General features: G+C 36.7%; 1 protein-coding gene across 2 annotated transcripts; it reads left to right on the top strand.

Annotated features, from left to right (window-relative positions):
- Positions 1-2,886: 2,886 nt before the first annotated feature.
- ANKLE2_1 (Ankyrin repeat and LEM domain-containing protein 2) lies at positions 2,887-13,735 on the top strand (the record flags this gene model as incomplete). Of its 2 annotated transcripts, XM_051216435.1 has the most annotated exons (8): positions 2,887-2,995; positions 3,032-3,423; positions 4,902-5,090; positions 6,092-6,315; positions 8,370-8,652; positions 11,539-11,654; positions 12,013-12,495; positions 13,143-13,735. In XM_051216435.1, the coding sequence occupies 8 exons, from the start codon at positions 2,887-2,889 to the stop codon at positions 13,690-13,692; spliced, it is 2,346 nt and encodes a 781-aa protein (XP_051067024.1). In that variant the 3' UTR covers positions 13,693-13,735. The 2 variants fall into 2 exon arrangements, with proteins under 2 accessions (XP_051067024.1, XP_051067025.1); XM_051216434.1 differs by lacking the exons at positions 11,539-11,654; positions 12,013-12,495; positions 13,143-13,735 and having other exon boundaries at positions 3,032-3,222; positions 3,256-3,423; positions 8,370-10,897.
- Between the last annotated feature and the right edge of the window lie 1,389 nt (positions 13,736-15,124).

Raw genomic sequence — 15,124 nt, 5'->3', positions numbered from 1 at the left:
ACCATTAAGGGTTTTTGGGTAGTCAGGTCTTGGAAGCCAATGCTTCCGAAGCCTGTATGGGTAGGACGATTGATTGCTAAAACACCTTAAGTGTGTGCTACACGAACGCTCGTAGTCTTAAAAATAAAACGTCCCAGCCAAATCTGATGGTGGAAGAATTATGTCCCGATATAATTGTTGTTACAGAACCTTGGTTCACAATAGATATAGAATGTTCTCCCATCATTGTAGGCTATATCTGTAATAGAAGTGATAGAGTTTTAAGTCGCAAGGGAGAGGGATAATGTTATACGTTACGGATCACTTTCGCATACAATCAATCATATCGGAGGCTCATGTTAGTGGTACATGTGAGGTAGCATGTTGTAAGATTAAATCTAGAAATGGGTTAGTGACTATAGGGGGAATATACCGTGGTCCGTTTTGTCTTGCTGACGACTTTATCTTAAGACACATCTGTTCTTGAAGTATGGCAGAATGTTGTCTCATGAAGGGGGCTTCAACGCACTGCATATCGACTGGATAGAACCTAAAACTCCAGGTGGAGTTTCGATAGCGACCTTTTACCAACCGTTATTCGGTGTGCACTTGTACAATGTATCACTGCTGGACCTCACCCTCACCCACCACTGTGTGGATGTATTTGATATTCAGCACCTTCTCCCACTAGTGAACAGCGATCACATTGCAATTCACTTTAGGTTTAGGACACATGATATACAATTCGTATCTGCTCCACCCCGTCCCAATAACTGGCTAGCCAATATTCCGGCAATCAGAAACTGTGCTATCTCGACTGATTGGTCAGTCGACGCGGATGGACTGATCGAAGATGAATGGGATAAGTTTAAGGATACATTCGAGTCCGTAACGTCACCGTTTATCCCATGGTCAGCACGTAAGCTATCACATTGCCCTCCATGGATTAATAAGGAAACCCGAAAGCTGTTAAAGCGTAGGAAACATTTCTGGGACTTATTCTTGTTGACAAATCATGCACTATTTGAGCGTGAGTACCCAAAATTCCGTAATATCTGTAGGAAAACCATAGCAAAATCCCGTACCACTTACGAACGACAGTTAGTATGTGATAGTCGTACTTGTCCAAAACGATTGTTTTCGTATGTTAAACGGCGAATGAAACGTAGTGATGGTATTCCCCCGTTACTGTTACACGAAAATTCAGATTTACTAGCTGAATCAGATCGAGCAAAAGCTGAAACTTTTCAAACTATTTTAGCGAAGTCTACTCTACGCTTATTGTAACAAATACTTGTCCCACTCACACCGAGATACCAACCATGGAATCTGCACAGGTGACTGAGGAAACTGTCCTTCCGTTGATAACTAACCTCAAACCTGGTAAGACACCGGGCCCTGGCGGGTTACATCCACGGTTGCTGTCATCTCTTGCGGACATTATTTCAAAACTGCTCGCGACACTCTTCAACATGTCCCTTTCACTCGCTCAACTCCCTAGAGATTGGAAGGACGCTATAGTCAGTCCTATATTTAAGGATGGTCAGAGACAGCTAGTATCTAACTACCGGCCTGTCAGTCTAACTAGCACAGTCGTTAAGTTACTTGAAAAGATAATTCGGGTTAGGTTGCTAAGCCACATAGACTTACACAACCTGTTAGGTCCTGAGCAACATGGATTTCGTAACAAGCGATCATGCTGGACTAACTTGCTTATTGCGAGATAGGATTGGAGAGCAGCCCTAGATAACGGTCTGCCTGTCGATGTGATATTCATAGATTTTAGCAAAGTATTTGACAAGGTTTCACACGTAGGTCTTATGCAGAAGCTCACGAGCTTCGAAATAATAGTTACTGTACATGAGTGGATAGGCAACTTCCTATGTGATCGCAGACAGAGAGTGAGGATCAACGGAACGCTATCCGATTGAAAGCCGGTCAAAAGTGGTGTACCTCAAGGCACCATTTTAGGCCCTTTGCTCTTCCTTCTCTACGTTAGTGAGTTACCGCTGTTACTTAGGTCGTCGACATTATTATTTGCGGATGATGTAAAAATCTGAAAAACAATAAAAATGGCGGCTGATCATCTGGATCTTCAAGCTGACTTAGACGATTTAGTTAGATGGGCTCGAGAATGGGGCTTAGAAATCAATGCTAGGAAGAGTGTGCTAATGCACATCGGTCACGGTAATAGTTACCATTATACTATTGAGGGCAAACCTCTTCCATGCGTTCAAGAGCATAAAGACTTAGGAGTAGTATTAAGTCATGATTTAAAAACAACTACGCATTGCAAAGCAGCCGCTGTCAAAGGTTTTTGTGCGTTATGGTCACTTCGCTGAGTGTTCGAATCTTTCGACGAGGAAACGTTTCGAATTTTATATCCAATATATGTTAGACCATATTTAGAGTACTGTATCCAAACAGCTAGCACATGTCTGGTAAAGGATACTAACTCGCTTGAGCGTGTCCAGCGCGTCGGAACGAAATTAGTGAAGGGTCTTTCTAAACTCCCTTACGATGAGCGTTTAAAACGCCTAATTTTTTCCCCTTGTCTTATCGTAGGACACGAGGTGACCTTATACTGACATTTCGTATCTTTAATTATGATTTGTGTGTTGATATGTCTTATTTTTTCACTCCCTCCGGCACTAATAATCTCCAAGGTCATAGCAAGAAGGTTAGTAAACCACGATCTAATGAACTTAAAGTAGGGGTCCCGTTTTTCTCATCGAGTAGTCAATGATTGGAATGCCTTATCCGAACAAGTGGTATCAGCCTCATCAGTGAATACTTTCAAGGAGAAGCTGAAACTTCACTGGAAAGAAATGTGTCAGGATTAATACTGGTTCACCAACCTACTATCCTTATAACTGAAGACTGAAAATATTGAATGTTGGACTGAAAATGAACTACCGAAATTTCAATGTCAAGGTTAGTCCTAGTCATGTGTCTGGTATGGATAGTAAACCAGGCTATGATTCAGATGACGAATTCTTCGATTGCCAGTCAGAGGGTAATAGTTTCATTTGATCAGCGAAGTTTTTTTCAGCTTGTTTTTATGCTGTGGCTTCTCCTTTGAGTAAAGGTCAAGGTGAAGTTTTTGTGGATCCTAAGAGGGCTTATTTAAAGTTACGTGGTATCACGGGTGCTAGGCTTAAGTTATTTGCTAACCATGTGGATGCCAACAAGTTTGCGAATACTCCAGTTGACGAAGAAAACCTCTCCAACCCCTACCCTCCAGTAAGTTGGGATATTTTGTATACAAAAATTAAGTCACCCAAAGCTGATGTTGAAAGCAGTCCATACCCCAGTGCTAGTCAACAAACCCTAATTCGTTTTCGATCAATGTTAGATAGTGGGAACGTTGATGTCGTTAAACAAATGGTAGACGAGAACCCGATGATTTTAGTAACGACTAGTGACACACCCACAATATTGCAAGTTAGTTCAGTTTTTGAACATTTACAATCCTCTAGTTTCATTTGAAAGTTGACGTGTTGCGTAGATCTTTTGTTTACTTTGCTTACATGTATATATATGTATATATACTTACGCATAACCTGTAAGTCATCTGGCTGTTCTAATGGACTACTCACCATAAACCACAACTTATAGCTCCCCAAGACGTACTAGGATATTAAAATGCCTAAAGTAATACTGGGAGTTCAAACCGATTTTGGTCAAAAGTCTAATAGACGAAGTTTGGTATCTTCTAATCGTGGGGATTATAAAACCTCTTGTGTACTAGTTTGCAAAACTAAGGATGACATATTTCTACCCCATGTAAGTGAAGCTCAAGAGGAATTTTCTGTGAGCAGTAGGCAATAAAGTTAGTACCGCATGTGTTAAAAAGTCAAAAGGTGTTTTTTGGCAGTGAAACCTTACTCGGGGTAGTGTATATAAACTTTTAAAACTCAGTCAACATAAGGTAGATTAAACATTAAGCCAATATCAAACTAATTACGGTTCATCTAAGGCGAAAAATCATCAGGCCGATCATTGGTAGGCTTTTTAACGTTGGGTTGTTCATGCTGGTGACTTCGCATTCTCCATATCTAAACGCGCACCAGGCGCTTACTGAAAATAGAAAATTTCACATCCTCTAGTTGACAAACAGATATCGCATATACACCATAAGTGACGTAAACTGGCAAAAGCCAATTGGTATTTCTGCATTCCTGCCGAGATTTCATCTGAGACTTCCAAGATGAGTGGACTGCTCAGCACATCCAACTAATTTACTCTCTATCATTAGTTCAAGCGTTGACCCGGACCGATCCTGAAGTAACATGCATTCCCAACATCATTGCACTGTTCCATAAGGTGTTCAGAATACTGTATTTCCCAACATCAAACAGAACCATACCATCTGCGTATTTTAAGTCAACAAGTATATCACTTGGTAAAAGATCGATTCTTGATAATTCGGACGGTGAAAGTGTCATCTCTAAAAAATGTCTGCAACAAGGTTAAATAAAAGTAAGGGAGAAGGACAACCTTGAGGAACACTTGAATTTATCGGTTCCGATGAAAGTTTGTCATAAGCTCTGAATATTAACACGAAATAGTTATTTCGTATCAATATTCAACTATTAGGTTCTAATTATAAATCACTTCCGTTTACATTCACTTTTAGCGCTAATAAAAGCTCATGTTCAAGTCAAGTATAGGGAATGCTGACATCGTTACCAAAGATAACTTGGTGGTTTAAGGATTTGAGTAATAAGGGATCAAATTAATCATATTGGTTAATTTTTTTAATGTGGCCATTCTTTCATTATATACTTAGTTCTCCTCCTTTATGCCCGCCATCTTTTTGTTATATTTCAATTTTCGTTGGTCTTACATGAGAAACGATATTTTTACATAGTTGTTTTACATGTTTTCCGATTATTTTTACAACGAACGCCAAACTGAAGATACGCTTTCGATATAATGCATTACATGTGGTTGCTTCGAAAGGCAACGTCAACCTACTTCAGTTTCTTCTAAATTGTATTGATTCTGATAAATTTTGGGAACGTCTGTATCCAGGTGCATCTAAAGAAGCGTCTTATTGGCGTCAACAGTATGTTCTAGACCTGTATTTGAATAGTCCTGAGCTTGGAGTGAGTTAACTGTCGATATTTAATAATTTTCACCACAAGACATCGTGGACAATAATTTTTCGGTTTCATAGTGTTTTTGTGTTGTCACGTATAAATATCTGCGATTAAAAATAGTTCGAGGTAAGTAAAAACAAAACTGACGATGGACTTAAAATATCTTAAATACGGAAATTGTCATGTATGCGTATTGTATGTGTTGCTGAAAATACTAGAATTAGACGCATTCATGAGGGATGGAATAAATCTGGTAATTTATATGTCGCACAAAAACGCATAGTTGTCATATTGTACTAAGTTTTTCCGAGATCAGGTTCATGAAAGACCTGAATCTCCCCTCAGAAGGCCAACACATAAATCCGATTAGATTCACTAAGACTTGTCTCTGAATTATATATATATATATTCTGTAAAAATTTTCCACTTCAAATGTCTGAGTTATCTCATATCAGTAACGAGTTGTTCATTGTTTTTCTTAATATATTTTCCGTATAGAACGTATCTTAATACCTAGAACGTTTCTAGAAAAATAAGAGAATGAAATCTAACGGCAATGTTTTATAGAAAATATTTTAGTTGTATATTTGCATTTACCACATTAATTCCAATGCCACAATACATGTAGCTCAAGAACTGCACCCAAATTAGTGTACTGGACCTAAAACACTAATAGCCTTTACATTTATTCTTAAATAAAGTCAAGGATAAAGCGTTCGACCAAGTCGTTTTGGTTTTTACTATTCTTGAAAGTGTTGGAACAGTTTAAAAACAAATTTTGTTGCAGAGTAAATCCTCAGTTTACAGTCACAGAATAAATCGGGATAAAACTCACGTAATATGGTAGTTGAATTTCTTGATCTGTGTTAAGTTTTTATTTATTCGTAAACGGTCATTCACGGTTTCCTCAGTTTTATGTTCACTTCTGTACAACTACATTTCAAATTTCTTACAGTGCCCAACCAAACGTACCAACTCAGTTAAAATATAATGTTTATGTTTTACAGAACTTTGAAACTCCCCTACATTTCGCTAGTAAATATGGACATATTGAATGTGTTTCCATGCTTGCACGTCATCCATTAACAAAGCTCGACCCTCGTAACTTTGCAGGTCATACGCCTGTAGATTTGGCTGCTACTCGTTTGACCAGTCAAGAGAAAATCCCCCATTCGGATTTCGATTGTCCCACTAACATTGTTAATAGAATTCTACAGATTTTTGATGAGAGGTACAATTAGTTCTTATTATTCAAATGTTGTTGGGTCTTTATTGATTTTATTTTTCAATACTGGCACGTTTAATATTAATATCGTAATTTCCTGATTTTTTATAACTGCCAAAATTCCTATATCAGAACTTTCGTCTAAATTTGAACGAACAGTTTCACAGTGATTGGGTACGGAGTTAATGTAAAACATTAAGGAGTCAAAATATATTTGTAAAATCTCAGTGAGTGAATTTTAACTCGAAATGAAAAAAAAGTTATCAGGAATTTAAGAATTTGGGATCCAAATGATGACAAAGAGTAAATACACCTGCGTCATTGCAAATGATTTTCAGCCATATGATTCAAAGTTTTTAATATTTGGTTACGATGATCACACGTACCCTAAACGGGTGGTCTGTACCTATCTACGCGGTTCATTCCAATAGTCAATGTCTCCACGGACTTATGCCATGTTTTAATTTGGTTGCCTCTAGATTTTCTCCAGCATGCTCCCGCTCCGGAAAACATTGTTCGTCGAGGTAGGCAGTAGTCGGGCATATGTAACACATGTCCCAACCACCTCAATTGACGAAGATTTACTACCTCATCATTCGGTTTCCCATCTTCACCTAGTACTCTATTTCTAACCCAGACATTGTTTACTCCGTGGTCCCGAAGTACACGAACAATGCTTCGAAGACATATGATCGAATACCAGTAACCTACGAATATCGTCTATTCTTATTGGCTATTTTTCATACCCATAAAGTAGGACGGAGCGAACTACTGTGCAACAAACTTGCCCTGTGTTTGTAAGATAGATATTTCGCCTACGCCACAAGTGATGCGATTCGATAAAATCCAATCAAATAAACAGCGAATCGACGAAATTCAATAATACGGACCATTGTATTACGACTTAATGGCTTAACTATACCGTGTTCACTATTAGACTTTTAGCACCACTTAAGATCAATCCAGTTTTGGTTACAAATTGTTTGCAATAGTAATAAGTCCCACCGAGTGAAGATGAAACACTGTTCTTTGATCATAATTGGTTTCCCTGCTTATGTCGGTGCGTAATCAAAAATATCCCGCTTCTCTTTTGAAAAGTATGATTTTAATTCTAATAGACAACTATCACATCCATATTTCGACCACTGGGTTTGAGCAGCTGAGTGTTATCATAAAACCTTACACCAAGAGTACACTCAACACCGAGTAGATAAACTTGTACTTATCTACTAGTAAATGAAAACGGATTCAAATTCGACAGTCTTGTAATGAAGCATGTTGATCATTTATTGTTTAGACCTTAAAATGATTCATAAGAAATCATGACTATTAGATTTATCATGACAAAGTGTGTTTTCCATTTGTGACCCAAAAGTTGAATATTGTATGCCTAAAACAATCAATTAAAAATGTATCCGAGCGAAATGTACATTATCTTAACGTACATGGCTCATTGGATGAGGTTGTATATTTGGCTTTTCACTATAACATACTTGTCTTACTGTCACATTTTATTAACTGATTTTAGTATCATACATACAGAAATAATGAATTAATATGTTCTGAAGATTTATCAGGTTTTCATTAAATAACCTGACCTTTCAACTGTGGCATCAAATAACTTTCTTTTTTTTCACTATCTGTAAAAACTAATTTGATCATACTTACTGCATGAAGTCCAAGTACATTAAAGAAGTGTGTAAATCGAATTCAAAAAGTATAGCTTCAAGCTCATCACTCTGTTTTTAATAGTGGGGTACACGTACTATGTTACATAATCTACTTCAAGTATGTAGATGTGCAGTGCAATCGTCATAAAGATTTCTAGAAGTGGTTTTTTTTTATTTCACTTCTATAAGTAGCCGAACATACGATCCAGTTACTTTGTTTACGTTACTGTTCTGGAGAACGTTGACCGTCGATCACTTTTTCTCCGTGCTTTTTAGACATACCAGTAAATCAACATTCTATTTCCTCGAGATCGTGAGTCTCTAATTATTGCTGATATTATAATGCGTCTGACCAAGTGTAATTTTCATTTTTCTTATTTTGTTTTGTAGTTACATTGTATTAGCAGATGTGGAGATTTCAGAACCAGCTATAATAAAGACTAGGATATTAGCACCCTTGAACACGCGTGAATTTCAAACGATGTTAGGGTTGTATGCACGGAATTCGTGTAAAACATTTAAAAATGCAACCCATGTGAAACCATTTCCTACACAAAACAATCAATATTATTTCTTCAGGAGTTCGGTGGAGAATGGGGATTGTCTCAAAGTTAAGATTAATGGCAATGTTCACCGGTTACGAGGCTTCTCAGGACCAATGCCGAGTGATGCAGTGAGCCAAGCTTGTTGAGAAAACTTTTTGTGTTGAGTAATATCTTCCTAAATGTTTCTTATTTTAGACATATTCCTTGTCTGATTTAATCAATTAGAATTACTGATGTACAGTCACGATATTTTAAAGTTTGAAAGTTTTAATGTCAGAAGTATTGTCCCAGTTCTAAAGTTTTTATTATTTACCAGCAGTCTTGTGATAAATCTATACTCACATGTTGTGCTTGTTATTTTATCATTGGAATGCATATATGTCACCTAGTGATCGAATTACTTGTCATTCGAAAAATTCGGACTCAAGAGCGGTTCCAGACCAATCCCTTTTTGAAACTAAAGTATCTAACCTATTTGTTTGGTTATCGAAGCGCTGGTCAAAGTAGTAAAACTCTCTATCCTTATGTGTAGTACCGATAATCATTCCTACTGTATCGAAATTTGTTATATCTTAAAGACTTCGGCTACTGTTTTTGTCGGTTAGACTGTAGCTTTTCTGAATCTCTTATTGACCTAATTTCTGTAAATGAAGTTCCCCTGATTAGGACGATAATTAGTTGCAATTTTCAGGATACCGCGAGTGGAAATTCAGAAAGGCTTTGATTCCGTCTCTCAGTGTTATGTTGCACAGTTGCTTTCAAAGTTGAAATTACTTCACCATACTATAGGACGCATATCCCATCCTGTTCGGGACTAAACACACTTTCAGTTCGCTTCGGTACAATCCTAATGTATAGCACTTCAAATCTATACCATATCATAACTTCTTATTACTTGATGCTTTTAACATCTCTCAACGAATTTGAGAGCTCGTACTTATCATGATGCTAGATAAATATTTGACAGTAAACAGTCGTGCCTTTATACTTAAATAAATAAACATGAACTCACATCCATACTTTATGTACAGGTTGTTTATTGCACTAACCTCCTATTAGGGTGTGTAGATCATTAGTTGTCACTGTTAATGCGTATCCTATACTCTCGACGTCCAATTTCGATTATTAGATTGTACCAGTTATTGCAAACAGTACAAATATTATCCAATCCCTAAACACAATTTATTTTATGGCCAGTTTGTTTCGTCATCATTTTTATGTATGTGCTCAACACTCAACCATTATTGGGTAAGCAATCCTAACAAATTACTCCAGTTTTTTCGGCATATGTCTTTATACAATAAGCATCAATTTCACAGCCTTAGTCAGAGAGTTGTTTATTTTGTGTATTACTGCAATTTATCTCTCAAAAGCCATCCAGGAGCGACAGATTATTCGCTGATCACTTACTAAAAGATTAGACTTTATGCATAGAACTTGTGACTTTTGGTTGAATTTCTCTTTCGTTAAATCCTATAAAAAATTCTGTACAAAGTCTAACCATACTATGAGGATATTTAGATAATCCATACATTGTCCAATAGCAGTATTCGCAATTTACAGTAGATTTGGGTAGTGGCTAGCAGTGGAATCCAGGGGGGGTGTTTTGTTTCATCCAGGACTCGTCAGTTGAACTCACTTGTACTTCAGTGTTGATTTTCGTACTGAGATTGTAGCCCAGTACCTTTCATTTCAAATACCAACTGGCTATCCGCCTAGCTACTTAGTTAAGATGAACACTAGTTTGCGCGATGGGTATGAATTTTATCTGTAAGCGTTTGCATTTTTTCTTTGTTGGTATTTCTGCAAATGGTCAATCTTGTTACTAAATGGTAATGTCCAGGCCATTCTTTATGAACCAACTCACTCACCAGGTGCTTGGCTATGGACCACACTAAGTGTTAGTACTAATGATATTACCTGGCCGCACATACCGAAGCAGGTGGCTCAGAGTTCAGACCTGGGAATTATGATTATAAGTCGATTGCTCTAACTACTGAGCTACCGCTTAACAAAAGCTCCACAAGCCCTAACAAATACTTCTGATTTAACTTTTAGTACTGTAGGAGTAAGTCTCCCATTTATCTGATAAAATCTTTTTAGTTCATCTAAAAGCAACTACCCAATTTTTTATTAGAAACTATTCACAATATGTTTGTTCAGACTCATTGATGTTCACCTTGGTTCCTAAAACTTAATTGTAGATAGAGATAACTGTGTGCTCAAAAGAAAATAGAGTATAACTCAGTACAGTTTAAAGTATTTGAAAGTTCCAATTACTGTACACCAAATTTAATAAAATGGGGTAAAAAGTCGACTATTCAAACCTGTGGACTGCAATGTAGAGAGCCCTTATTCATATTCTATTAGTTGATATTTCTTAGTCGTAAGAATTATTTGAGATTTAATCTAATTCATGAAAATGCTTCTCGATTTACAAACATTCATTTGATTCTCATGCGTTTTTTACCCCAACTAATCAAAACACACAAATAGAACAATATAACGGTGTCATATTTCATCGATTATGTTAAATCCGCGTAGTGCTGTAATTCGTTTTGTTTTAAATAGCTAACGACAGTCAGCAACAATCCGTGGACCTAGAACAAGTGCTTGGTTTTCATCGGTAGGGTGTATCTGCCAACCTGAAGAAACTAATACTTCCCATCAGATCCAAACCTGGTCAACCCAGTTCTGCAGTCAGATTACCAACTTTTTAACCACAGATCTAATCTTAACCGAACTGATGTCAGAGCCCTTAACTGATACTTCTAGTTGTGAATGGATTTATGTGACTCGAATTCAAGCATAAGGGCCGGCACTAATCACTTTGTTACATGTCATTCAACCTAGTCTTTTTGATGGAAGTAATGCGACCTAAAAAAGTGATTTAGTCTATACGAGTCGAATTTCATCTAATTATTTGTTAAATGTTTAACATCAACTTGTAAAACTTCCCAAAATAGGAAACTATATATGATGCCTAATCCGTCCCAATTTTCATGTTGTTATAGGCTGTTGAATTTCGAAAAAAATGGCTTCAATACAATGCACCAAATGCTGTTGACTACAAATCTTTTTCACATCTTCGTCTAATTGATTCGGAAAAAGGATATGAACGCCAAGGACGGTAAGTTGGTTTGTTTATGAGAACTCATAGAACGCCTTATAAAAGAAACCAACTTTGTTTATACGTCTGAATGGATATTAATCTGACTTCTAGTTCTGGCAATGGTTTATTTTAGGAATTATAGACGACTGTAGTGACCTCGTATACTTTAAACCACCAAACAACTCGACACATACGATTCTCAATAGGAGTACTTTGAAAAGCATTCGACTCTCGACATGCTTAACTTTGTGAAGTCGAGTAGTGGAATCAGCCTACACGTGAAAAGTGCAATTTAAAGCCTATTAAATAGACGTGTTTTTTGATGTACATATCCTATGTATCCAAAAATTCTTAGTAAATACACTTTTTACTCCAGGTATTTATCACGTGTTTTCGGGACAAGTTGGTATGAATATTGGGAATTTTTGGATGATTACATTGACTTAAGCTCTGAAGATGGTTTGCTAGCTTTAGAAGATTATCTGTCTAATTGTTCATCACTGAACATTGATCATCCATTAAAAGAAACTACCAGTAATGGGGATTGCTTAGACAACAGTAATATTGAAGGTAGTACTCTAGCAAATGTTTTGCAAGATGTCAGTCAGACCGGCTGTACGCTCTCTTCAACATTTTCACTTTTCAATGATAACAATAACGATGTATTCGCTCCTGCAACACCTATTATCCGTGGAAAATTAGTTCCTAAAAGCAACTCAACAATTAACAGAGAATTATTTGCGTCATCTAACCCTCAACGTTGGCTATCTTATCGTCAAGATAAAGGTTGTATTCATGGATTAAATGATAGTTTGGAAAATAGCTCAGAGCAAACAAACTCAAATGTTCATTCTCATGAGTAAGTTTATTCTTTGAACTTATATGGTTTTCACTAATATTAAACAAGTGATAGATGAAAACATCGAGTCGGTGGATATTCGGTTGCATATTAATTTACGGAGACTGAAAGATTCCTAAGCGAAAAACAGAAAAATCCTAGTCAAAACTGAGTGTTTGCTTCGTAGTATGTAACCGTTATAAATTGATAGCTCTTGTGATAAATGTGATAGGCCTTAGATTCGTGTTACCGGAAACACCTACCAACGAATACCAAGTAAGATAACAATGTATCCTGAAGAGCAATAGCTTAGTGATTAGGACACTTAAATTTAAACTATTAGGTTTCGTATTCAAACTTCACTTTACCCAGTTTGGTCTAAGTGCCTGGAAAAATTTCATTAATTATCTGTTAGGTAGTGACCGTTTACAAATATGACATGTCACTAACTTACTGGCTGGCGTTTTGCGACCAGCCATCCAGTGATTATCAGCAGATTGAGTCATACTGGGATTGTTTAGTATTTTTTGAACAAGACTTAGATGGACAACACTGTTCACTAAAAGAACGAGATAATACCTATGCTTTCATGCGAATGAAAATAGCCTGTAATATGGATGTTGAAATTCACCAGGTTTAACAGAATGTGTTTTCTCTTTTCTCTATAGGGAAATGTCCGGTGAAAGAGACTTATTAGACAAATCTGTTGTTGTCAGTCCCATTGTACAACTTCTGAAGCGTTTGACGTTTGTAAGTCCAATGCGTTGGTTAAGAGCAGTTAATCAAGTAGACGGAGATGGCCAGAAGTCTTTAACGACAGACAACATAATCCCAATTAGTGATGCCAATTCTACTACCAATAAACTTGTTGGTTATGTGTCTGAACTGAAATTTTCAAACAAACGCAGAATATCGGCATCAAGCATTCAGAGCTTAGATTCACCTTTAGAAAAGCCTGGTGGCAAGAAACACTCGCCCGGTAAAACAGAAACTAAACCAACATCTGAATTAACAACAAAACAATTACCACACTACTTCACTAATATCTACAAAGCGTTGCCTGGAAATGACGACGAGCTAAAATATTTTAACCCGCTTGAGTTGCCACTTCAAAAATCTACACCATCTCTTGTACTATCCACGTCAAACAATTCTAAATTTATAAAATGTATTCAATTAACTGAATACGTTCAATCTTTTTTAAATAAGTCCTCATAAATATTTAGCTGATAATAAACAAGAGTAAAAAGATAACTATGTGTACAATATATTTTTCTTAAAGCTTATGTTTTCTATGTACATTTCGCAATCTGATGCTTTATATATTCATACATATATATCTTACATGTTTTTTTGTCAATTCCGATTAATTCTTAGGAGGAAAAATGCTTCATACGAATGAAATATCAAATGTGTTCTCACACGCCAAACAAGGTCAAACAAAAAAAGCATCACTTCATGCAATATACTGTTACGAGTCATCAATTATTACTTGTGCGATGCTAAAATACTGGGAGTTTTCTTTCACAAAGTACTGTTCCTTTAATACGAAAAAGCATAAGAAACAACCATAATATTAAAGTTGCATTTAAGAACAAAAAATTTCGTATAAAATAGATTGCTCGTTTTGACAAGCAAAATGATTCACTCTAGAAACGGATAATTTATTCATCAGCAACTGTTCAGTTCATCCAGAGAAAACTGGCTAAATGTTAAGCTTACTTTTGTACCGCAGGGAAAACAATCTGTACTGTCAATGGTTAAGTTAATATAACGAGAGTGCGGGTCTGCTTCAGCTTTGTTGTATGCTACTACTGCATAGTCAGCCTATGGAATACGGTTTATTTACCATTTGAAAACTCAACAGTTCTTTCTGTTGATCTGTTTATACACCACCGTAGCGCTGCAAAATGCATTTTCGATATATCTTTTGGTGATCAGTACTCATTCCTGAGGAACAGAAATTCATGTAACTATTTAAGGTGACAACTAATTTCCAGGTTCTCATACTACAATTAGCGCTAAGTTACAAGACGTATGGTAATGCATACGTAGATCTAAGATACTTTGATGCGCGTTACAACCTGCTTAGGTCAGTAAACTATTGGGTGTAGGCAACTATTTATGCCACATACCTTGATGACCTTACTTTTATTGGTAACTACGACCACTCTCTTAATACCCAGACACTAATCCCAAGAAAACACAGTTCACTATTTCTGCCCACAAAATCTTGACATAAATACACTGGTAACCAACACGTGGAAAGAATGACCAAACTAACGATACTATATATTGTTGGTGCACTACATTTTTGTGTTTTGTTGTGAAGCGATTAAAAACCCTCCGAAAGGTGTTTAGGTGTATTTTTAAGTGAGTTGACCGATGGGCACTACGAGCTAATTGATCCTAGAATGTCATTTGATGCAAACAATCATTATCCACATGATGAAGGTTTGCTTTAAGACTTCCAGTAGCGTCATCCAGTCTGTTTTGGAGATGGAAAGGATGTTAAGTCTCAAACCATTTTCTGACCCTTTCTAACTGTAACATTTAATCTTGGTATTGCCTGACCTCTCTTATAATGGCTTGAGGATTTCCTAGTAGGTCGCAGATAGAAAGTAAGAATAAATCCCAAGTTCTCTACCTG

Source organism: Schistosoma haematobium, chromosome 4 (assembly GCF_000699445.3).
Source record: "Schistosoma haematobium chromosome 4, whole genome shotgun sequence".
In the NCBI taxonomy this organism is placed as follows: Eukaryota; Metazoa; Platyhelminthes; class Trematoda; order Strigeidida; family Schistosomatidae; genus Schistosoma; species Schistosoma haematobium.
Note: the sequence above shows the minus strand (reverse complement) of the source record. Positions and strands in the feature narration are given on the sequence as shown.